The 25,615-nt window shown below is 43.6% G+C and overlaps 1 protein-coding gene across 1 annotated transcript in view; it reads left to right on the forward strand.

Annotated features, from left to right (window-relative positions):
* Positions 1 to 25,615, forward strand: part of CCDC191 (coiled-coil domain containing 191) — a 94,044-nt gene that overhangs the window by 44,301 nt on the left and 24,128 nt on the right. Inside the window, exons 8-13 of the mRNA XM_056109229.1 lie at positions 1,941 to 2,131; positions 11,783 to 12,032; positions 17,298 to 17,740; positions 18,685 to 18,797; positions 21,286 to 21,368; positions 23,070 to 23,171. Of these exons, the coding sequence (XP_055965204.1) occupies positions 1,941 to 2,131; positions 11,783 to 12,032; positions 17,298 to 17,740; positions 18,685 to 18,797; positions 21,286 to 21,368; positions 23,070 to 23,171 (1,182 nt within the window). The remainder of the gene's footprint in view (positions 1 to 1,940; positions 2,132 to 11,782; positions 12,033 to 17,297; positions 17,741 to 18,684; positions 18,798 to 21,285; positions 21,369 to 23,069; positions 23,172 to 25,615) is intronic.

A 25,615-nucleotide genomic window follows, 5' to 3' on the forward strand; every position in this document is an offset into this window, starting at 1 on the left:
AGGTTGGAAACCACTAGCCTAGTGGAAACCAGCAAATATGTGATCAGCACAGTATGATGAGAGTTCTGAAGAAAGCAAAGGATGGTGGGCAGCTCTTACCTTTAGGGAGAGCGGTTGGTACAGGAGGGCTTCCTGAGAGAGGGGCTCCTGACATAGGGAAAAAGGAAAGATGAAACTGAGTGTGATCAGACAGGAACTTGTGAAATAGCATGGTTGGCATAAGGCCAAGCGCTGAGAGTAATTTGATAGAGTGGACACATCAGATTTGCTAAGAAGAATAGAAGCCCCTTTGTGTGTGTGGGGGGGGGGGCATGGTGTTGTTTCGTTTCGTCTGACCACATGCTGAGGGCTTACTCCTAGCACTGTGTTGGGGGTCACTCCCAGAGATACCCAGGGGGGCAGAGGCAGATCCCTGAAATACAGCCAGCTTTGACCACAGGTGAAGCAAATGCCTTAAGTCCTTTACTATCTCTCCACCCTGATAGGAGCTATTTGGCAAGAACTATAATTCAGTTTTTTGTTGTTTTCATTGTTTATAAATTTTGTTACTTGCTTGTTTGAGGGCCCCATCTGGTGGTGCCCAGGGCTTACTCATGGCTCCGCACTCAGGGAGCACTCCTGGTGGGCTCAGAGGACTCTTTGGGGTACCATGGATTGAACCTGGTTGGCCAGGGGCAAGGCAAACATCCTACCCGATGTACTATCTCTCTGGCCCCATCCTGGGTCTTTTTGTTTGTTGTTTTAAATCACTGTATCACTGTTATCCTGTTGTTCATTGATTTCTTTGAGCAGGCACCAGTAATGTCTTCTTCGTCCTAGCCCTGAGATTTTAGAAAGTGCCACATTCGAGGGTCTTTCAGGGTCAGAACAATGAGACCGATCATTGTTACTGGTTTTTGGCATATTGATTATGCCACCAGGAGTTTGCCAGACTCTGCAGTGTGGGCATGATACTTTTGGTAGCCTGCCAGGTTCTCCAGAGTAAGAACTAGATAATAATAATAAGGCCCTCCCGTTGATCATCGATTTGCTCGAGCGGGCCCAGTAACATCTCCATTGGAGACTTTGTTGTTACTGTGTCTGGCATATCGAATACGTCATGGGGAGCTTGCCAGGCTCTGCCATGCGGGCGAGATAATAAAATGTTTTAAATATCTATTTTAAAGTATTATTGTTTCTCAGGCACACCTGGCAATACTCAGGGGTTACTTCTGACTCTGTGATCAGGAATTACTCCTAGCAGTGTTCAGGGAACCATATGGGATGCCAGGGATCGAACCCGGGTCATCTGTGTGCAAGATAAATGCTCTACCCGCTATACTTTCGCTCCAACCCCCCCATTCGTTGTTTTTTTTTTTAATACTGGGACCATGATTAAAATACTTCTCAGAAAGCAGCCTTGGGGTCAGTAGGCTCTTGTCTGATTGTGTAGAGTGGCAGAATCTTTGCATCCTGATAACCTGGATTCTACCCTGCTCAGGGAAGCCCTCCCATGGCCGGTGAATTCCAGCTGATGCTATTGTATTATGGTATCTTGTTCCCTAGGACCCCATAGTCATTTGTGTAGGAAATCAGCAGTTCTAACAAAATGCATAATATCTTAAACTCTAGTAAGTGGGACTGGCAGAGAAGACCCTGGGGAAACCCCCGAACTCAGGTGTTGAGTGGAAGAACTGTTGGTACACTCCCCAAAGGCCTGACGGCTTACAGTGGGAACTGTTTGAGCTGTGAGGCTGGGGGGAGAGTGTCTCAGACGCGCGATTTGGACTCTTGTCATTATGAGAATAAAGCAGGCGTGCGCCGTCTGTTCCTTTTCTGTCAAGGTCAAAGTCCCTAGGGCCTATAGAAAGCATCCTAGGGCAAGTGTGAGCTGAGGGCTCTTCACACGAGTGTCAGAGATGACTGCTAATCAAGACACTTTCCAAATGTTCCCCTTGCAGTGTCAAAAAAGGTATTTTTCTGCCTGGCACAAGCTGATTCTTGATCATAGGATTGAGTTGGGGAAAGCCGGAACCCTGTCTGACTGGAAGCTTCAACTGAAGGTCCTGCGGGCCTGGAGAGACTATACACGGTCCCAGAAACTGAAGCGGGAGACACAGACCATGGAAAACGAACTCAGAGAAGAAAACAGGTACTATTACTTGTTCATCCCCCTACTGAAAAAGAAGTTTCAAGTAAGTGAAACATTCTTTGGATGTATATCTCTGGGATTTCTTTCCTCTGAAAGAGTTTGAAAGTCTAAATACTGCTTACTGGAATAATCTTACCCACTTACAAGCTTTGGTAATCTGTCTCTCTAAGTTACATCTCAGCCTGAAAAATTACACAAAATTCTCAAGCCCCAAATTATGATTTCGGTCTGGGGTGCTCAGGGCTCACTCCTGACTCCGCTCAAGGATCACTTCTGATGGTGCTCAGGGGTCTGTGAGCAGGGTCGGTCGTGTGCAAGGCCAACACCTTCCCCCTGTGCTTTCTTTCTTCAACACCAACACAAAATTATTTTCTTGAACTACACTGTTTTTAGTGTGTTTGGAGCTACTCCTAGGGAGTTTGGAGCTACTCCTAGGGAGTGTCCAAGGGCTATTCTGGACTCTGCTTATAGGTCACTTTGACAGTGCTCAGGCGACCGTGTGCTGTAACAGGGATTGAACCAGAGTCGGCCATCATGCGAAGCAGATGCTTTTCCTCCTATATTATCTCTCCACCTCTGTATATACTTTCTGTTTTAAAGAAAAAGTGGTCTCTTTACACCACAGACCCTCTTAGAATGCGGAAGACGCAGCTTGGTTTCTATGCCAGTAGTTCTCCTTGATAGAAGTTGTGGTCTGCACATGGAATTGAGAACATAGGGAACATCCATCTGGGAGGGGAGAGCTGCCAAGAGTAATTCCTCACACTTCTAACTCCTGTTCCACACCTGTTGTAGTGGTTTTGAACACCCCTATATATGTTTATGAATGACACAATTTATCTTCACCAGAAACATTCTTGCTTCATCTTAAATACATTTTCTTTTTGTTTCCAAGTTCCATTTGAATTCTCCAAGAAAAATTATATATGTAGAAGGAACAATCTGTGGATTTGGTGGTTGGATGGGAATGGGGAGTGTAGGTTCTCAGCAACCCTTGATTGATTTTCATTCAGAGTGAAAAGCTGAATTGTATATGAAGCATTGTTTGGTAGAAGGATGTGTCCCCTGTCCTCTTTGGAGTTGGACAACCCTGTGACAATAACAGATCCTTAGGAGAATTCTTAGGAGAACAGTTCAGTACATCATCCTTTGTCCTCAAAGAACTCTGTTTTGTGGGGAAAACAGGATCTAGAAATAGCACAGGTGTTGGATAGTATTGTACATTGTGTCATGCATCTGCTGAAAACTTAGCTGAGGGAAGTGTTGTGGTGGCTGAGGATGCTCCTACAGGGTGCTGGGAAAAACTGTACTAAGATGTATCAAGATGAGTCTTGAGGAACAAAGGAGAGCACGAGGATCTTGAGCTGGAGTATGCGCAATGAGTCTGGTGTCCCTAGGCGGAGTTGGGAAGGCCGCTGATGGCATGAGTGCAGCCAAACAGTCCTGGAATCCTGATGCATGTGGCGGTCACCTTCATTCACCTGGGAAAAGCCTTGAATTCCAGGACAAGGAGTTAAGGAATTTTTTTAAGATGAATTCTCAAGGTATTTAAGTAGTACAATGAATTGGTTCATTACATATGCTGGGGAAAACTCCAGTGGAAATAAAGGAGGTCAGTGCAGCACTTTCAAATTCATTGCAAAATTCTAAGGACCTGGCAACTGAGATAAGGAAGTAGATGATAGCATACCGAAAAGAGGAAAGCTGGCAGAATTTGTTAGCTGAAGGAGGGAAACTAGGGACTGGAGAGATGGTACACCAGGTAAGGTGCTTGCCTTGCATGTGCCTGACCCGGGTTTGATCCCCTACACCCCATCTTGTCTTCTGAGCTCCACCAGGAGTAACCCCTGAGCACCATCAGGTGCAGCCCAAATCCTTCCCCACCCCACATCCTCCCACAATAAAAACCCAGGGAAACGAGAGGTGTAAAGGGGAAGCAACAGGAAGGCTGGCCTAAAAAGGGGGAAATTGCTGTTAAAAGGTGAATATGAAGTATATATATGCCTAAAGAAACTTAAAGAAAAACCTGAATAGCTTGAGATTTCCTTCCAGTTAAATTGTCTAAAAGTCAGTACAAACTGGGGGCCGGAGCAATGTTACTGCTTGCCTTGTCCACGACCATCCTGGATTCTATCCCAGCACCCTCTGTGCTCCAGGAGTGAGTACACCAGGCACGTTTGGGTACCAGAAGGGGTGGAGAAATTGATCCCTAGGCAAGCACACTATCTGATATGTTATCCTTCCAAATCTTTTTGTCTGTTTGTTTTTTTTTTAATTTATTTGGGCTGGAGCAATAGCACAGTGGTAGGGCATTTTCCTTGCATGCAACCAACATGGCCGACCCGAGTTCGATTCCTCCGCCCCTCTCGGAGAGCCCGGCAAGCTACTGAGAGTATCTCGCCCGCAAGGCAGAGCCTGGCAAGCCACCCGTGACGTATTTGATATGCCAAACACAGTAACAACAAAGTCTCCAATGGAGACGTTACTGAGCCCGCTCGAGCAAATCGATGATCAGCGGGAGGGCCTTTACTTACTTACTTACTTATTTTGTTTGGGGGGGTACACTCAGCTGTCTTCAGTGTGTACTCCCGACTTGTATACTCCCAACTTTGTGCTCAGGAATCACTCCTGGGGAAGCTTAGGGGACCATATGTGTTGCCAGGGAGTGAACCCAGGTTGGCATGCAGAGACAGCACCCTATTCACTGTACTATCTCTGACCCCACTGGTGTATATTTTTGCTCGAGTAAAAGTAAAGGCCCTCCCGTTGATCGTCGATTTGCTCGAGCGGGCCCAGTAACGTCTCCATTGGAGACTTTGTTGTTACTGTGTCTGGCATATCATTTTATTTATTTATTTATTTATTTATTTTAACAGGCTGGAGTGATAGCACAGCGGGTAGGGCGTTTGCCTTGCAAGCGGCCGACACGGCCGATCCGAGTTCGATTCCTCCGCCCCTCTCGGAGAGCCCAGCAAGCTACCGAGAGTATCTTGCCCGCACGGCAAAGCCTGGCAAGCTACCCGTGACTTATTCGATATGCCAGACACAGTAACAATTGTCACAATGGAGACATTACTGAACCCGCTCGAGCAAATCGATGAACAATGGGAGGATTGTGACCATGACAATTTATTTATTTTTATGTAGGCGTATTGCTATTTATTCAGCCATTGATTAGGCTGATTGAATTGGGCATGCACTCCACCTTACTTTTTTTTTCTTTTTTATAATTTCATTTATTAAATCACCGTGAGAGCAGTTACAAACTTTCAGGTTTAAGTCTCAGTCATACAATGAAACACCCGTTCCTTCACTAATGCCCATTTTTTACCACCAAAATCCCCAGTATACCGCCCCATCCCACGCCCTCCCCCTACCTGTGGGTCAGATGATTTCCACATTACTGTCTCTCTACTTTCATTATATTCAACATTATGACACCAGACCCACCATTATTATTTGGGATTTTGCCCCAACACTCAGATCTGGTAAAAAGGCAACAGTAGATACGTAGTTTTCTATCGCTGGTTATGAATAACATAAGATGCCACACAGCCGCATTAGTGGCCGTGCAATTTTGGAATTCCGAAATTTTAACACTTAAATCTGGAGGGATTTCTGCCCAAACCTGCTGGGTTCCGAGATTTGTTCCTGAGTCTCTTGAATTATGGCCATTAAGCAGCTTGATTAGGTCAGAGGCTCTTCGTGGGCGGCTGCTCGGGGTCTCCTTGGGGTGGGGAGGAAAGGGCCGGCTCCATCCCCATCCCGTGAGTGTCTTGTCACTGTGGGCCCAAACCTGACCATCTAGTGGGCTCTGGAGTATGGCAGCCATCGAGCTGCCTGGGGGTACAGGCTAAGGTACGAAACCTATTCTCACCTGGGGTGGCCCCGTGCCAGTAGTCTACTGCAGGGATCAGACACATTTCTGCCAAAAGCCTCTGGGTTTCAAGATTTGTTTCTGAGTCTCTAGGGTCATGGCCGTTAAGCAGCTTGCTCAGGAGCCAGAGAGGCCGTTCGTGGGCGGCGACTCGAGTCTCGTTGGGGTGGGAAGGAAACGGTGTATAATTTTCAATGTGCAGAATGAATACTACATTTTTTGGATTTCCAGAGTTAGGCTGGAGCGATGGCACAGAGGTAGAGCGTTTGCCTTGGGTGCGGCTGGCCCAGCTGAGTCGGGTTTGATTCCTCTGCCCCTCTCGGAGAGCCGGGTGAGATACTCTCATTGCCCGCACGGCAAAGCCTGGCAAGCTCCCTGCGACGTATTTGATATGCCAAACACAGTAACAAGTCTCACAATGGAGATGTTACTGGGCCCGCTCGAGCAAATCGATGAACAACGGGAGGACAGTGCTGCAGTGCCAGAAAATTTTTAAAGTGTATTTTTACAAGAGAACTTTAGATTCAAGGAAGGGACATCTCAAGAGTCCTCTAGTGTAACCCTCATTTAACATATTATAAAATGAAGACCTTAAAAAAAATTTTGTGGATTATTTTGAGGGGTCAGACCTGGCAATGATAAGGGCTGACTCCTAACTATGCTCAGGGATCAGTCCTGTGGAATTGGGACCATAGGTGGTTCTGGGGATCAAATTTGGATCGACTGCATGCAAGGCAAGCATTCTACTCACTGTACCATCTGTCCAGCCATGAGGCCTTAAAATTAAGACTAAATTACTCTCAAGGTCATGAAATTAAGAGTACCCATTCCAGGACAAAGAACGTGGTGTTTTTGGTTGTGAGAAGGGGACTGAAAATGTGTTTAGAATTCTTGCCTTCTAGTACTTTGCTGTCTACAGAGAGAAATACTAAAAATAATAGCAGCAGAAGCACCATAAGATACTTTGTGGGGTGGGGGTAGAGAGATAGTACCGTGGATATGACAATTGCTTTGCATATACTGACCAGTACCTGGCACCCCGTATGGTCCTCTGAGCACCATCAGAAGTGATATTGAGCACAGAGTAAGCTCCAAGCACCAACAGTTACAACCCAAAAGCCAAAAAAAAAAGAGCAAAGAAAGAAAGAAAGAAAGAAAGAAAGAAAGAAAGAAAGAAAGAAAGAAACCGTTGTAGTGCCATATGAAGTGGTCTGGTAAAAGCCTCATAAAAAGATGCCTAGCTTAAGTCCCCATTTTAAAGGTTGGCAGGCGAGACCCTCCTGCTAAGCTTGGACCAAGAAGCTCTGGAGACCCCACCCCACAGTTCCTAGAACTCTTCCTCAAACTGCCCATCAGTTAGGCCCAGCAGGGCAAACATTCTGTGCCTTTGCCACCCAAATTCCTGCAGCTGGCCACATTCCTCCCTTCGCAGGCTAGGCTTCAGTTATTTTATTATCTTTATAGGGCTGGCTTGAACACTTCATAGTTGACTCAAATTATTATATGTATTTCTTATCTTTTTAAATAATTGGTTTAGGATATTTTATATCCAGTTTACTTTCTTCCCAAAATTCGGTACATGTCTCCTGCTTGCCCCATCGCAGTACTAACTAATCTTTATAAAGCCGAAGTTTTCCTCCTGGAGCAGCTCAGAAATATGCTCTAAGGGCCGGAGCGATAGTCCAGCGGATAGCAGCACATCTGCCTGCATGCAGCTGACCCAGGTTCGATCCCCAGCACCAAAGACGGTTCCCCGAGTCTTGCCAGGAGTGATTCCTGAGCACAGAGCCAGGAATAAGCCCTAAGCACAGCTGGCTATAGCTCAAAAAATAAAACCAAAAAAGAAATATGCTTTAAGTGTCCCCTAAGAATACGAGACAGGTCTCTCTTTGGAAGCCTCCGCATGTCTGTCTGATCAGTGTACTTCTTGCAATAAACTGACTTTGCTCTGCTTGAACAGTCTCGTTCCCAGCCAGAGCCATAGTAGGATACTAACCTTGCACGTGGCCAACCCAGGTTCGATTCCTGGTATCCCGTATGGTCTCTGAGTCCCACCAGGAGCGATACCTGAGTGTAGAGCCAGGGGCCAGGAATAAGCCCTTCAGCACTGCTGGGTGTAGCTCCCACTCCAAAAAAAAAAAATCATTTTAAAAAACTTAATGAACTGTCTTGCTTCTGATAGATTTTTTTGCAACCCAACAGCTAAGACCTAGGGGGTTCTGGGTTCTGGAGCCTACTCCTAACCCTTCACACTAGACATGGCTCTCATGCATTACAACACCCCATCCTCACCCCTGAGGGCTTTTTAAAATTCAGGGTCAATGAGATAGTACAGTGGGTAACAGGAAGCTGACCCGGGTTTAATACCTGACATGTGCCTCCGCCCCTGCCCAGCACCACCAAAAGTGATCCCTAAGTGCAGAACCAGGAGTTACCCCTGAACACTGCTGGGCATGACCCCAAACCCACCCCCCCCCAAATAGGGACTTGTGTGCCTCATCTTTTGTTTGAGGAAAACTGGTAAAGCAGCATCTAGGAAGCTTGTGTGAGAGTCTGGGGTGAGCCCACAGAGTTGCAGAGATGCGGGGGCTGAACCGACGCGTCAGCCTCCATTCCCAGGACTCCTGATTCCCCATCCTGGAGGCCTGTGCTAATGCGCTTCCCTGCATGGAGACTGCATGGGATGTGAAGCCAGCAAGGACACTGAAACCCGGCAGTGATGGAGGAGGACCAGAGCTGCCATACCTGACTTGCTGAAGAACAAAATTCTGTTAGCTTCCACTCCCTGGCAGATTCCGGAATGGGATTCTGGGATGCATTAGCCTGATCTGTTCTCCTCCTGCTGAACCTGCTCATCTCAAATGTATCTATTCAAATTTATCTTCTGCGTTTTATTTTAGCACTTAATCAGATCATTAGTGTTGGTTATTTATCATTTCTCATTGCCCTTAAAAAGTTCAAACAAAACACTTTCTAGATACCTGATAGCCTTCTCCTAAGAGAGTAATGGAATACCTTACATGGATATTCATTTTGTATTTTCGAGTTTTTTTTTTTTTAGACCTTTTAAAAAGAACTAATGTAGGAACCAGAAAGATAGTACAATGGGTGGGGCGCTGGCCTTGAATGTGGCTTACTCGAGTTCTATCTCAGATACCCCGTATGGTCCTCCAAGATCCACGAGGAGGGATCCCTTAGTACAGAGCCAGGAGTAGCACTGAGCACCATAAGGTGTGCCCCCCCCCCCCGCAAAAAAATACCTAAACTTAAAAGAATTCCTGTAGGTAATGGAGAGATAGTAAAGCAGGTAAGATGCTTGCCTTACATGTAACCAACCCAGGTTCAAGACTCAATCTGCATATGGTTCCCTCAGATGCACCAGGAGTGATTCCTGAATACAGAGCCCAATGTGCAAAAAAAAAAAAAAAATCCAGTAGGATAGGCAGTATAGAATATTAGGGGGATTGTGAGGAACTGAGTATTGAAGTTTCTTTAGTGGTTTCTTTCTCTTTCTCTCAAACCTCTGTCTTTCAAAAAAATTGAGTGCTAAAAGGAGGCAAAGGAATATACATGATAACTTTTCAGTACCTGCATCGCAAACCATAATTCCCCAAAGAAAAGAGATAGACAGAAGAAAAGTGCCTGCCCTAGAGGCAGGCTAAGGGTGGTTGCATGTGGAAAGAGGGAAACACTGGATGTTGGTGGTGGGAAATGTACGCTGGTGAAGGGACCAATCTTGGAATATTGTATGACCAAAACCCAATCAGGAACAACATTATTTTTCTAAATTTTTATTAGTGGAACACCATGAGGTACAGTTGTAGACTTACAAATTTTTGTGCTTGGGTTTCAGTTATACAATGATTGAGTACCCATCCCTCCACCAGTGCCCATTCTCCACCACCACGGATCCCAGTATCCTTCCCACTCCCCATACTCCCTTCTCACCCTGCCTCTGTGGCAGGGCATTCCCTTTTGTTCTCTCTCTCCTTTTCAGTGCTGTGGTTTGCAAAAAAGACATTGAGTGGCAATCTTGTTCGGTCTATAGTCTACTCTCATCACGCATGTCCCATCCTGAGAGGAACCTCCCAACACCCTTTATTTGGTGCTCCCTTCTCTATCTGAGCTGCCTTTTCCCCTAGAGCGTGTGCAGCTGTCCTCAAAGCCATGGAGTAATCCTCCTGGTACTTATCTCGGCTATTCTTGGGTGTTAGTCTCCTATTTTGTTACTTTATGTTCCCCAGATGAATGCAATCTTTCTATGTCTGTTCAGGAACAACTTTTAACTATGTATCTCACACACAGTGATTTGTTTTTTTAAATTTTTTTAAAAAACAAAAAAAAATTTAAACCCTGTCTTCCTTAGATTTCTGAGCATGATTGAATGTCTCCCTTGTGTATTTCTGTTCTCAAACCCAGTTATTTATATACCTTTTCTCTTTACTTCCTTTTTCCAGAAATTCTCAGAAATGTTTATTATCAGTCATTGTGACATGATAGAACAGCTTTATTTTAATGCTTTCTTTGTTTTAGTCGAGGCTTGAAGCTCCACTGCTTTATATAAGAAAAGTTTTGCACTGCAGAATTTTATAAAGAATTTCATTTATCCCAAACTAAACAATAAGATGGAGCCTTTCTAGAACTCCTTCCTATTTACACATCACTTGTATTGTCAGCTAAGAAGCTATAAACTTCTTTAGCTTTTTTTCATCATTTTTAAATTTTATTATTTTGTTGAGGTGACATTGGTTTATAAGACTATCAGTGTTTACATGTTGGGGTACAGTGTTATTGTGCCTCCACCATTGCGCCAATTATGTCTCTGTCGTGGACCATTGGATCCTTTCAGCCCAGAGACCTTTGGTAACCCATTTCTGTGGTCAGAGTATAAGGATTTGTTCTCACTGGATATCGTCTCTTCCTTGATTTGTCTCTTTGCATGCCACACATATGATCATGTCATGCAGTATTTGTATTTCTCCATTTGACTTTTTTCACTTTGCGTCATCCCCTCCAGTTTCATTCATGTTGTAGCAAAAGGCAAGATTTCATCTTTTTCTTTGTTATAATGGAACAGCATTCTATTCTATATATATAAAACCCACCTTTTCCCACCCATCTGGAGGATATTTTCCCTTGAATTCCTTTTTTAAAGCACCGTGATTTATAAAGGTATTCATAGTTGGGTTTCGAGCATCCAGTGTTCCAACACCAATCCCACCCTGAGTCAGCTTCCCTCCCCCAATGTCCCCAACCCCACCCTGTCTCCTTGGCAAGAACATTTAAATTTTTAAAAATTATTATTTGTTTTTGGGGTCACACCTGGAATTTCTCAGGACTACTCCTGGCTTGGAACTCAGGGACGACTCCTGGTAGGCTCAGGGGACCGTGTGAGGAGCCAGAGATCGAACGCGGGTCAGCATGCAAGGCAAGCATTCTGCCCTCTGTACTAACATTTTGCAGTTGCTTCAGCCTGACGAGCACTTTTTCAGGGTAGCTGTCATTGGGGTCTTGTGCATTCAGTTTTGTTGGTTCTATGGTTCAGATATATAAAGAAGCCAAAGCTATAATACATCGAGTAAGGCATTTGCCTGGCATGTGGCCAACCTGGGTTCCGTCCCCGGCATCCCACATGCCCCCCCGCCCCTGCCCCGAGCCCACGAGGTGTGATCCCTGAGTATAGAACCAGGGCAAGCCTTGAGCATTGCTGGGTGTGGCCCTAAAAACAAACGAAACATACCGAGGTATACCAATGAGTGTGTTTTGTTGCTTAGAAAACAACAAGTGGCCACTGAGTATAACCGGAAACAAGTTCTCCAGCACCACTTCACGGAATGGCAACACTGGCTTCGAGCAGAGACCCTCAGGAGAGAGCTGACTGTGACAAAGGAGGGAACCAGAAAGAAAATGAATGAGCTGCTGAAGGCAGCGTCTCTAGGGAAACTCTGCGCAGGTGGGTCATCAGCCGTCGGTCCCCATCAGGAGGCAGCAGCCGTGGGAAGTCCACCGGAAAACAGGGGAGAGGTAAACTCTTTTCCTTTCGCTGGTTTTCTTTTGCTGGTATCGAGTACTTGCATTAGCGCTTTCCACTTGTACAGCCAGTGACAGACTGCCTTGTCTAGGTGATTTAAATAATGAAAGCTGCCACAGTGCACACAGGGCCAGTTCAGGCATTGTTTATTTTCTTGAAAATATTAGTATCTTTGAAGCTTAGTAGGAACACCACATAGAGAGGGAACTCACAGCATCTGAGTAACAGAGATGGAAACCTTTCTTTACAACTAACTCCTGAATTCCTCTAATTGTCAAATATTTTGTCTCTAACTGAACTTGTGATTTGTAAAAGAGGGATATTTAAGTTTTTATTTTTCCAACGAGGAAAAAATTATATGCATTGATCCAAGCAACTGGTAGGGGCACATGATTGAAAAAAGAAACCAGTTTCTTCTTACCACATAATTGGTAAGGACTACCAATAGAATACTGAAGTATACCTATTTAGTCTTTTCTCTGATATTCAAACATATGCAAATTTTTCTTTCTATTAATTTCTGGGTTAATAATGTATCGTTACTACAGAGTTTATTCAGTATTTATTTATTTGGGGCCTCTTGATTGGTGCTTAGGAGGCCCAGGGGCCCCTACAAACAATTTTGGGCAAACCAGCCTGGTTCAGGATTCCCTGTGCCATTTGGGGGCAGTACCCAGCAGTGCCCCCACATGGTATAAGGGATTGAACCAGAGTCAGCAGCATACCAAGCATGCACCTCTGTACAATTTCTCTGGCCTCTATTTAACTTTTTTTTTTTTTTTTTTTTTGCTTTTTGGGTCACACCCGGCAATGTCGGCTGCATGCAAGGCAAACGTCCTACCTGCTGTGATTTTGCTCCAGCCCCTAACTTTTAAATTTTCTTTGAGTCATTGTGGATATGGATTTTCCGTAATAGAGGAAAAGGAGAGTCATGATCCCTCAATTCTCCGAGAGTCGAGGGGCCACTCCCAGCAATACTCAGTCGAGCTGACTAGATTGGCTTAATGTTAGGGCCTAAGGATACAGAGGTGATCAGGCCCCACAGTGTAGGGGACCACCAGGGCTACCCATGCATGTCCCTAGAGCCATACCTGGAGTGCTAGGGGACCATGTGGTCCTCTAGCATGCGTTTTGTGTTCAGTTCCAACTCTTGACTGCTGAACTCTCTCCGCAGGCATTATTTTTTCTAAATAATGCAAATAAATAATAATAATTCTAAATAATGTTTTTCTAAAAATGCATTTTGCATATATAACGAGAATTTTTAATGTCACAATATAACATAAGAAATGTCTGTGTCACAAGTTCTACTTGTGCAAGCTGTCATACTAAATTAGAATTTTTTTCAGTTCACCAATGAATCTAATAAATATATACTGATTAAGAACTACCTTTCGATGCCATCATTTTGGAATGGCTGCCAGATAGTCTATCATGAACTGTAAACTAGAATGTTTACCTCCTTCTATATTGCTGGACATTCGTTTCCCATTTGCCATGATTGTAAGCAAAGTTTCCTGAAACACAGCCATAATGCTTTACTTAGGATAAATTATTCAAAATAGAATGCACTGTTTTGTTTTTTATTTTAATTCATTTTAATGTAAAAAAAAAGTCAACAACTATTGATACAATTCTAGAATAAAATTCATAGATAACAAAGTTGCAATATTAAAATCAAAAGATCTAGAAAATCAATTTATGTGAACATTGGTATATCTGATATCGCAAGGTAGTTAAGTCCTTGTCTATGAACATATTAAGCTGTTTGTTGCTTTGGGAGGTGTCACGTGGTCGTACATGGCCAGAGACTTCAGGATCATCTGTGGTCTGGGCCAGAGTCGACATGCCAGCAGCTGTGGGAGGTGGGCCAGGCTTCCGGGGCTTCCAGACGTATCAGGAGCGGGGGTGGAGGTTACCCACCCAATTCCAAAAAAATCACCAGAGTTCTCAGCTTGGACACCAAGTACCTGAAATTACTCACAGATTGGTGCCTCTGCAGAGAATAGAATGCACTGATTTAAGACTTTGCATTATTGTACCAAAGATGTGCCTGCTTTTCATCTTATTGTTTCAACATTTATATGACTTTGATTACTAATGAAGGTAAACATTGTCTATACTGACCATTTAAAAACATATGTTTTTTATATGTGGTATAGAAAGATATATAGTGATTTGTCTCTTCGTGCCTTTGGCATTTTTCTGTTTAATTTTATATATTTATATATTTTAATTTGTAGGTGCTCTTTTGGAATCAGAAATATAGCACAATATACTGAGCACATGCTTTGTGTGAAAGAGGTCTGGGTTCAATCCCTAGTACCACATGGTCCTTGAGCACCTCTGAGCATGGTCCCAAAACATGAAGAAAAAAAGTAAAAGGGAGCTCTTCATATTTTTAAGACTATGGATTTTATTATTATGTACTCTGCAAATATATATACTCTTGCAGAGCCTGGCAAGCTCCCTATGGTGTATTCAGTATGCCAAAAATGGAAACAAGTCTCACAATGGAGACATTACCGGTGCCTGCTTAAGCAAATTTATGAACAACGGGAGGACAGTGCGACAGTGCTACTCTGCAAATAATTTTTTTATTCAGTGATTTGCCTTTTAACTTATTTATGTCAGTATCATGCACAGTTCAGTTTTTGGTTTTGGGTGGGCGGAGGGCAGTTCATGGTGACAGGGATCGAACCAACATCTCATGCATATAAGGCATGTGCTCTACCACTGAGCCCTGTCCCAGGGCTCTCAGGGTTACATTTTGATAAAGTCAATCTTGTCTGACTTCATAATTTCGTAAGTGCATTTGTCTTGTTTAATATATAGGGAAGGGATCCCCAGCTGTGCTCAGGGCTTATTCCTGGCAGGCTCAGGACGGAACCTGTGGTGGCACATGCCAGGCAAAGTGCCTTACCTGCGGTGTTATCTCTGGACCCTGCTTCACACAGCCCTGCACTGTAGCACTGTCCTCCCGTTGTTCATCAATTTGCTCGAGCAGGACCAGTAACGTCTCCATTATGACTCTTGTTACTGTGTTTGGCATATCAAATATGTCACGGGTAGCTTGCCAGGCTTTGCCACGCGGGTGAAATACTCTTGGTAGCTTGCCGGCTCTCCGAGAGGGGAGGGAGAATCGAACCCGGGTCGGCCGGGTTGGCCACATGCCCTACCCGCTGTGCTATCGCTCCAGCCCTGCTTGGCATATATTTTAGAAAAGATGATATGGTTCTTCATTTCTCTCCCTAGCCTCCACTCTTCTATGTAATACTCTCAAGTCCGTAACTCAGACTTGTGATATTAAGTCAAGCACTCATGGACTTTCAGCCCTGCTTTGCCCCTGATTAGTGCCAGTAAGTGGACTGGATTTGATTTTACTCTCCTAGCAAGAGAGTAAATGGATCATGAGAACATTGGGAACTTTATGACATTTTGGTCTCTTCCTCTAGCAATTTCTGTCAGTTAGAATATTTTGTTTCCATTGAGATACAAGAGAGAACTCAATTTTAAGAAATAACTATGTAGAAACTTCATTCTGCTGTTATAAAAGTCTACTATTACCTTTTTTTTCTTTTTGGGTCACACCCGGCGATGCACAGGGGTTACTCCTGGTTCTGCACTCAGGAATCACCCCTGGTGGTGCTCAGGGGACCACATGGGATGCTGGGAATCGAACCCGGGTTGGCCACGTGCAAGGCAAACGCCCTACCCACTGTGCTATTGCTCCAGCCCCCCTACTATTACCTTTAAATGAAAAAAGAGTCAGAAAATGCTTTTTAAACTATATTCAACCATATGTAAACTCAAGGGAAAAAACATTTTAAAATACTGAAATCAAGAACATAAGATAATATTTAAAAAGGCCAATACTGTCCTCCTGTTGTTCATTGATTTGCTCGAGCGGGCACCAATAATGTCTCCATTTTGAGACTTGTTGTTACTGTGTTTGGCATATTGAATACGTCACGGGTAGCTTGCTAGGCTTTGCCGTGCGGGCGAGATACTCTCGGTAGCTTGCCAGTAGTGTACAAAAAATAGAGCAAATAAAAATAAAGGACTGTAATAGATTATTATATGAACTCTTAAGTTTTTCCAGTGTTCAGTATACCATGAACAAAGAAAAATGTAGAATCTTTAGAAATTCTGTGCTTCTTAATTATACAATCATAAGAACTAATGTACCACCAACACATTTATTATACCTTGAATTTTTTCATTTAGTAGGTGATTTTCTTTAATCAAGCCAGAATGGTTAGTCATGTTCTACTAGGTACAGTCTGTACCTTTCAGCTTTTCTTTCTGTCCCTTATTTTTACCCTTAAAAGGTTCCATGATCCAAAAGAAATATCGCTGCTGTACTTGAGGCTTTTACAGGCTTGCTGGGTTAATGATGCATCCCTACCACAGAGTTTAAAAGGGCCTAAAACATATAGCCAGCTTGGTGCTAAATTGCTTAAGCAGGTGTTCTCATGAATAAAATGTTCACTGACATTTCTAAAATACAAGGGTTATTTTTAAAAGTAGTTAGCTTGTCAGAGGGTCCATGTACCACATCTTTCACTTCAGTTGCATCTATAGAAAATATTGTCATCATTATGAAAAATATTTTTGAGTACCTGAGCAGGCTGCTAACGTTAGAAGCTTCTGGAGCTGGAGCAGTAGTACAGCGGGTATGGCATTTGCCTTGCACGCAGCTGACCCGAGTTCATTACCGGCATTTCCATCTGGTCCTCCCAGCACCGCCACTATTAATTCCTTAGTGCAGAGCCAAGAGTCACCCTTTTTTAAATTATTTTTACTTATGACATATCCTCCCCATGGCATGTAGCTCTCGCCACACTCTCACCAGATTTCCTGTGTGGGCAGCAGGGCAGAGTCTCAGAATGGCTTGCAAAGCTGGGGCTGGTGATTTCTGAGACACTCAGGCCAGGAGCACAGGGCAACTCTGGCTGGGTGCTGGGCTGTTGTTTCACTGAACAGAAGAATGCTGACTAGATGAAGTCAGATCTCCTCAGCACAGTACTTTAAACAGCTGAACCATAATCCAGTCCTGGGGCCGGAGACATGGTACAATGGGAAGGTTTGTTTGTCTTCCATATGGCCTGTCTGGGTTCCATCCCTGACACACAGTATGGTCCCCCAAGCATTTTTAGGAGGGGTCCCCACGTGCGGAGCCAAGAGTAAGCCCTGAGCACCACCAGATGTGGTCCAAAAACTGAGAGGAAAAAGAAAATCTCTTCCTTCTTCCTCAGGTGACTGTTGTACCCCCTCTGTGGGAAAAGCCTCTCTCAGGGGACAGTGATTATATGTCCAGCCCACCTGTGGGCACACCGACAGAGGGCGACCTGCAGGTTCCCTTCCACAGTGCGCCTGACAAGGGTCAACCCCAGCTTGTGGATACCCAGCCCGCCAGACCGCCCCGCCGCAGAGAGAAGCTCCCGGCCACCAGCCAGCAAGAAGTACCCGTTTACGTGGGTCGTGCTCACAGTCGCGAGGCCTTCCAGCAGCAGCTGATTGAGAAGCAGAAGAAGAAACTGCAGGAACAGAATAAGGTCATTCTGGAGCTGAAGGAAAAGCAGCGGCTGACAGAGGCCCGGTGGGCAAGGGAGCTCTCCACAGCAGTGACCAGAACACAGATCCGCCTCCTTTCAAACCCCAGAGAAGAGACAAAAAGAGCCAGCAAAGTCCTTCCCGAGTATGTCTGTTGTCAAATAATTCTCTCTGACACATTTGTGGGGGGCAGGGGGTTCACTGATGTCAGACAGGCTTGGAACTTCTTTTGTCCAGCCTCCAGCCTACATGATCTCTTTTATTCTTCACTCTCAAAAGTGTTGTGAAGGGTTGGAGAGATTATACAGCCAGTAAGGCGCTTGCCTTGCTCACGGCCAACCTGGATTGATTGCCAGCATTCCATGTGGTTCCCCAAGCCCTGCCAGAAGTAATCCCTGAGCACAGAGCCAGGAGTAACCCCTGACCATTGCTGAATGTGGCCCCCAAACAAACAAAAATGGTTGTGAATATTGAACATAGCAGGTACATATAAGTTAAAGGCAAAGGGCCACCTAGGAAAAATTCACTTAGAGTTAGCATTTGTGTTGTACTTGCCTCTCTTGGCATTGCTCTGTTACTGGACCACCATACAAGAAAAATGCTTACTTATTCTAATGAGATTTCTGGGTTTCTGTTTATGCTTAGTGCTGAACGTCAAGTAAAACTATCAATTCCAAATGGAAGAGCTCCGGGCTGGTCAGTTAACTAGTTGAAATTTGTGGCTGTTTTGAGTAAAAATAAGTACCACTTATCCTGGTGTGAGTCCAGTTCCTCAAAAGCCATCTTGAATGTGCCTGAGACATAATCAATACATGTGATAAATAGCAGGATCAGGAAAGGTATCATCTGTTGGCCTCAAGCCCTGGGGAAGAGGTCAGTCAGGATCCTGATTCACATTGCACACTTGGGCCGCTCACTCATCCTTCCATGCCTCATGATGCCCGTTCATTCAACCGATGCAATGATTTACGGTTATCTCAGAGTGAGGATTAATTAAAGTTAGTAAAAAGCTGTGGGTTCCTTGAGTTAAGGGACTTTGGAGGTAGCTGGTTATTGGTCTGAATTATTTTCCTTTTCTCTCCCCTATAGTTTGCCTCTTGCTTCCCCTGGAACTGAAGATTGTCAAAGTAATTCCCGAAATTCTCTTCCCGGACCCAAAAAGAGTCAGCAGCAGAAGACGGCACCTCATCCCATATTGAAAGGCAAGGCTGTGTGAGGGTGGCCTTGGTGGTGGTTCTCTTCCCTTCGAAGTAGATGGCATCCTGGCAGCTCAGAGGGTTTGAGACTTGGCTGTGTAAGATGATGGGCCGTTACGTGAGGAATGGAATACACGAGAGGGTTCCAAGACTTTTTTCCTGCTCCTTCTGCCAGACTTCTTGGTCTTCCCAGCCAACATTAAAAAAAAAAGATGATAAAAGTCACACTGGTTTTCTGTAATTTGAGATTTGGATTATGGGGATGGGGAATGAGACAGTTACGCAAATAAAACCCTATGAGCTTCTAGTTAGTAAGGATAAACTTTGATTTAAAAAGAAATCATCTCTTACTGCCCTTGCTTTGTTAATATTAAAATTTTGATCCATTTAGAGCAATATTTGTGTCAAAATAACATCGTTTTATAATGAGTTTACCTTGGTGTTAGGCTTTTGGTAATGAAATCTTTAAACCAAAGAGCAATATTTTGGATGCACCTAGAAGTCTTTATTTAAACTAAACAAGAGGAAAAGAGGAATATCCTGAGAATCCACCTAGCGCATCTGCTAGCTGTTTTTACCATATGTTACACGTACTATACATATGTTTGTATATGGTGATAGATACTTTGGCAGTTTTGTTGTGGCTTATATGAATCTGATTTTTCAACTGTGACAAGATTACTGCCCTAATAAAAAATGATGTCACTGGAAAGACACTACGCCTAACGTTAGTTTCTATAGTGAAGAAGTTTCTATAAACTTATAAAGTTAGTTTCTATAGTGAAGAAGGCTGGAGCAATAGCACAGCTGGTAGGGCGTTTGCCTTGCATGCAGTTGACCCGGGTTTGATTCCTTCGTCGCTCTCGAGAGCCTGGCAAGCTACTGAGAGTATCCCACCCACATGGCAGAGCCTAGCAAACCCCCAGTGCCATATTTGATATGCCAAAAAACAGTAACAACAAGTCTCACAATGGAGACGTAACTGGCGCCCACTCGAGCAAATTGATGAACAACGGGAGGACAGTGCTACAGTGCAGCGAAGAAGTTAACAGCCCTTGCAATAATTTCTCCCAGGATATGATACCATTTCTCCCACTCCTCCCACCCCCCTCAAGGACGGCCAGGCAATATCCAGTTTAAATTATCATTTGGACAAGAGGTTAGCACAATTTAGAACTCCAGTATGCTTTTGTTTCTGGGTTGTTTTGTTTTGTTTTGTTTGGAGGGGGCGGGGCAGGAGTTGGTTTTCAGGCCATACCTGACGAAGTGCTCAGGGCTCACTCCTGGATTTATTCTCAGGATCACTCCTATGAGGACTGGGGACCATGTGTGGTTCCTAGAGTGGAATCCAGGCCAGTTGCATGCAAGGCAAGTGCCCGAGCCACTGTACTATTTCTCCAGCCCTCCAACCTACTTCTTCTCAAGTATTCTTTAATGATTGGAAAAGATAAAGGGCATATTACCAGAAATTCTGCGTCTCGGGGCTCTCACTTTAATCCTCTAGTCTATTTCCGCCTCCTTAAAGATGGCCTCTGTCCCGCCATCTGTGGCATCCCTGGTGTTCTTTTTCCAGCGCAACAGACACTTAATATCTGTAAGAAATACCCTGGCAAGTTCCTTGTTTATTAATTCTTGAAACTTGAACTTAAATTTTCTTCTTTATAGCCTAGCACAAGGAGTCAAAAGTAATTATTGGCTGACTTAGATAAGTGAGCAGAACCTAATACTCCTCCCACCCATGCCTCTCTTCCTGCGAAAGCCCCAAATGATGACAGAGCCACATTAGCAGACCATCTTGCACATTTGCTTCTTTTGGGATCGATATTTAATAGACTGTCAAGAACAGGAGTCTGACACTCAAATTTGCTCAGATGCCAGTTCTCCAAATGCCTAGTACAATTCCATTTCCTGCCCATCTGGATATCTAAGCCTTAAAACTAGATTAAAATATATTCATTGTGACCTCAAACTTTCATTTGTTTGTTGTTGTTGGTCCATATACAGACATATGTATAGTGACTTAGAAAAAATTAAGACTCACAATGGGATTTTAGAAGTGACTCCATTCTCAAACTATTTGTTAAATGTAATTAAAGTTTTCTACATTCATTAAAGAAATACAAATTAAATTTCTGGTTTCTAGGTTTCATAGACTAAGAGTCTATGAATCAATTTCTTATTTAAGCCAATAAACAGTTTTTTTAGTAGAAATATAAACAAAGCCAAAATTGCAAGTTGTTTATACTGAGGATAGTATTGTAATTCTTTAATTCATATAGACTGTACATCTGTATATACATATGTAAAACTCGTTTATGTAATTTTATATAAATTATACATATGTAAACTTATATGTATATACATGTGTATCAGATTGTGAACATTCAGCTTACAATAAAACCATATCAATTTTAATAGATTTTGCTGTAGAATAGAGACATTTCTTTTGAAATGCTCCTTATGATTTTGATATTAGAATTCTTTTATTTTCTAGCCATGGAAGAGAGAGCAGTTCAGAGAACAGAACGTAGACGAATCTTGGCAGAGAAGAAGAAGCAAAAAGAAGAGGAGAAATTGGTAATAAATCAAGAATGCAAACTGAGGGAAGAAAAGGATTTGTGAAGGTCCTTATTAAGAAACTAAACTTTGGGCTGGAAAGATAGTACAACGGGTAGGATGCTTGCCTTGCATGCAGCTGACCAGAGTTCAAGTCCTGACATCCCATTTGGGCCACACACTGGCAGTGCTTAGTAATACTCCTAGCTCAGTGCCTTGGGGGTTGTTCCCAGTGGTGTTTGAGGAACTAGGAAGTGCCAAGGATCAAATCCAGGGTTCCAGCAAGCAAAGCATGTGTTCTAGCCCTTTGAGTTATTTCCTTAGTCCAAAGTTTATTTAATTATTTGGTTTCCTGGCCACACCTAGGGGTATTCAGGGGTGACTCCTTGCTTCCTGCCTACGGTTACTCCTGGCTGTGCTCAGTAATCATGTGGTGTCAGGGACTGAATCTGGAGTTGCTACATGTAAACATGCAAAGCATGTGCTCCAGCCCATTGAGCTATTGCTCCAATTCAAAGTTGAGTTTTTTTTCTTTTGGGGAGTCACACTTGGTGATACATAGGGTTACTCCTGACTGCACTCAGGGATAATTCCTGGTAGGTTCTGGGGACCATATGGGACGCTGGGGATTGAGCCCAGGTCAGACACATGCAAGGCAAATGTGCTGTCCATTGTACTATCTCTCCAGCTGCCCCTCAAAAAAATTTTTTTTAAACTCTGCTTATTTAACTCTATTAAGATAAGCAAGGTAGACCATTATTAGGAGTAGTTTTTGCCTGCTGACCTAAGTCTGATAATTTAGGAAATGAAAGGGAGAAAATACCAATATTACTAATGTAGGGGCAAGGAAATGTTATTAAAGTTGATAAGAGGCAGCAAACTAGAAGGCTTAACCAAGACTAATGCATTAAAAATTTATGTCAGATTTGCTGGGTTTACAAATATAAATCGTGCGCATCTTCCAAATTTTTGACCTAAACTTTTAGAAGTAAAGTTTGTATCTGCTAGGGAAAAAATGAACAGTTCAAACAAGTTGAGAGCATTTTCCTAGTGAAAAAAAATTTTTTTCCATACCATATATAGTTTGCACTCAGTAATTTACAGGTGAAAATAATGAAAAGTGAGCTGCAAAGATAGCTTATAGGACTGAAGCACAAGAGCTTTGTATGTGGGGAGGCCTGGATTCCATTCCCCTACACGGAGCCTGGAGTACCTCTAGAAGTAACCCACAAGCACTGAGCTAGCTAGAAATCGTCCCTGACCAATGCCAGGTTGTGGCTCATAAACAAAAATAAATAAGAAAAAGAAGAAAAGCTAATCATCTTGTGATGAAAAATTACATTTATTCATGTTTAGCCTCACCTTCCCAAGTAGAGAAGAGTTTTACACAACTGATTGTCAAGTTACTACTTTTATCACAAAACTGTAGACTTCTTGGGGCCATACTGATAGTATAGTAGGTTGGCTGCTTGCTTTGCTCACGGCCAATCTGGGTTCAACCCCCAGCAGCATATGGTCCCCCAAGTCCTGCCAGGAGTGATACCCAGAGTTCAGAGTCAAGAGTAAACACTGAGCACCCCTGGGTGTGACCCCAGACCAAAACAAACAAAAAAAGTGGAGCCTAAAGATACGGTGGGCATTTTAGTTGATACTTCACTTTACTCACGTCTTGTTTGTGTGAAAATTACTATCCTGGCTTTCACAAATTCCAATTTTGATCAGGCACAGTTAAGGGCCGAAGAGGAGGAGCGTCAGAAGAGGGAAGCAGAAGAAAAAGAAGCTCAGCTTAAGAAAAAAAGAGAAGAGAAAAGACTAAAGAAGATGGTTAGTAGTGTGTTTCTCCTACAGCCTTCGGTTTGTGATTCTGTGGTCCTGTCCACCTACCCAGTTATAGAACTGTAGTCTAGAGGGCTCTTACCTCCACCTTCTTTCCCTACCTCACTTATTAAAAATCTCCTTCAGATCTTAGCAGCATGTGTAACTTCTTCTAGATTAACCTTTCCTACCTAACCCATTCTCCTCTTCAACTGAAGATTGATAGGTCTTCTGAAATGAATCTGAACTGTCTTTCCTTCAAAGCATCGCAGGAGCTTATACTTACATATCGTTCGTGGTTTTATTTTTGGTGGTTTTAGTAATTTCTATATCGACAACTAAACTACAATCTTAAGAGAAAAGGGAGCAGTCTGATGTGGGTCACTTGTATTGGCTGGCAGTGAGCCTGGCAGATAGTAGGAATTCAGAAAATATATGGAAAGATTGAGTAAGTGAATGAACACCGGGAACAAAATACACATAGATTAAATTCTTTCACAGTTATTATTTAGGGGGTCAGAGAGATAGTCCAGTGTGCAGGGCACTTGTCTTTCACATGACCCACCCAAGTTCAGTCCCTTGCACTCCATATGGTCGGTCCCCTAATTCCCGCCAGGAGTGATCCCTGAGCACAGAACAGGAGTGAGCCCTGAACACTGCCATCAGATAGGGCCCAAAAAGCACAAAGAACAACATCAAAAAACTATTTGGAAAGATAAGGCCTGTGAATGAACATTTGACAGGGGCAATGTCGTACCATGCTGTCTTGTTCCTTACGGACAAAAAGAGATCAAGAGAATCACACTAGACAGTACCCTTGAAGATTTTAGAGAAATCAGAAGAAATATCATGGAAAAGAGATTTGAGTTAGAAGTTCTTGTCCAGGTTCTTCAGAGGAACAGCCAATAGGATATATGTCTAGAAAGGAATTTATCATGAGAAGTTGGCTTTCATGATTACAGAGACTGAGAAGTTCCGCAATCTGTCATCTGTAAACTAGAGACCCAGTGAAAAAAGCAGATGGAGTAATTTCAGTCCCTGCCTGAAAACCTAAAACCGGGGGGGGGGGGGGGGGGGCCTGCTGGTAAACTTTCCAGTCCAAAGAAAAGGGCAAAGGCCTTGTCCTCGCATGGGCAGATGGGCAAGCAGCAGAAGGGACAGTGTCCGCCTCCTTCCACCTTCTTGTTCTGTGGAGACTCTCACAGGATTCACCTAAATTGGGGAGGCTCTGCTGAGTTCAATTTAAGTCTCATCCAGAAGTGCAGGAGAGAAAGGACAGGAGGTAATGCACTGGGGTTGCAGGTGGCCAGCCCTAGTTCTACACCCAGTACTACATCTCGTCCCCTCATGCTGCCAGAAATGGCCCCTGAGTGTAGAGTCAAGATTGGTCATGGAACAGTGGCAAGTACGGCCCACGAACCAAAACACTGAGTTCTGTCACTCCTACTTTTCATCCCTTGCGTCCTAAGGCCCATGAACCCTGGCTATAGGAAAAACAGTGCTAATCATAGGATCTTGACTCATAGCAAACCGTTTTCTGGAGAAACCTTAACCCCAGACTTGCAAGGAATTGCCACATAAGTGGCACAGAAGTTGAGTCTCCAGAAGTCAGGGGCTGGGTGATAGTACAGTGGGTAGGGTGTATTGCCTTGCACACGGCTGACCTGGGTTCAATCCCCAGCATCCCATATGGTCCCCTGAGCACACCAGGAGTAATTCCTGAGTGCAGAGCCAGGAATAACGCCTGAGCATCACTGGGTGTGACCCAAAAGGAAAAAAAAAAAGTCCATGTCACCATTCTACCAAACCAGCTGTTTTAGAGTAGTGAGGAATATGGAATATATGAAAGGATATCCTTACTCTGCTCCAGATCTTTAAAATAAACTTAAAATATATGATATATGTTGAGTCCTTAAAACAAGTATAATTCTATATTATACTTGTTTTGAATATATTTGATTTTTATATATGCCCTAGTATCTTAAACTGTGGGCTGTAACTGAGAGTGGGAGTCACAAAATATTTGAAAATAAGTTTGTGATGTTTTTCATCAGTAAATGTTTGATTTATGGGACTGGAGCAATAGATAGCACAGCGGTTAGGGCTTTTGCCTTGCATGTGGCCAACCCAGGTTCCATTCCCAGCATCCCATATGGTCCCCTGAGCACTCAGGGGTAATTCCTGAGTGCAGAGTCAGGAGTAATCCCTGTGCATTGCCGGGTATGACCCCAAAAAAGCAAAAAAAAAAAAAGTTTGATTTACATACCTATTTTATATACACAGGGTTGTGTATAAATTTCTTGGGTGAAAAGGGTCATGAATGGAAAAAGGTTAAGAATCCCTGGCATATATAGCTTAATACCTAATGACTTGGGCTGGACCGATAGCACAGCAGGTATGGCTTGCATGCCTTGCACGTGACCAACCCGGGTTCGATTCTTCCTTCCCTCTCA

Source organism: Sorex fumeus, unplaced genomic scaffold, assembly GCF_029834395.1.
Source record: "Sorex fumeus unplaced genomic scaffold, SorFum_2.1 ptg000265l, whole genome shotgun sequence".
Taxonomy (NCBI): Eukaryota; Metazoa; Chordata; class Mammalia; order Eulipotyphla; family Soricidae; genus Sorex; species Sorex fumeus.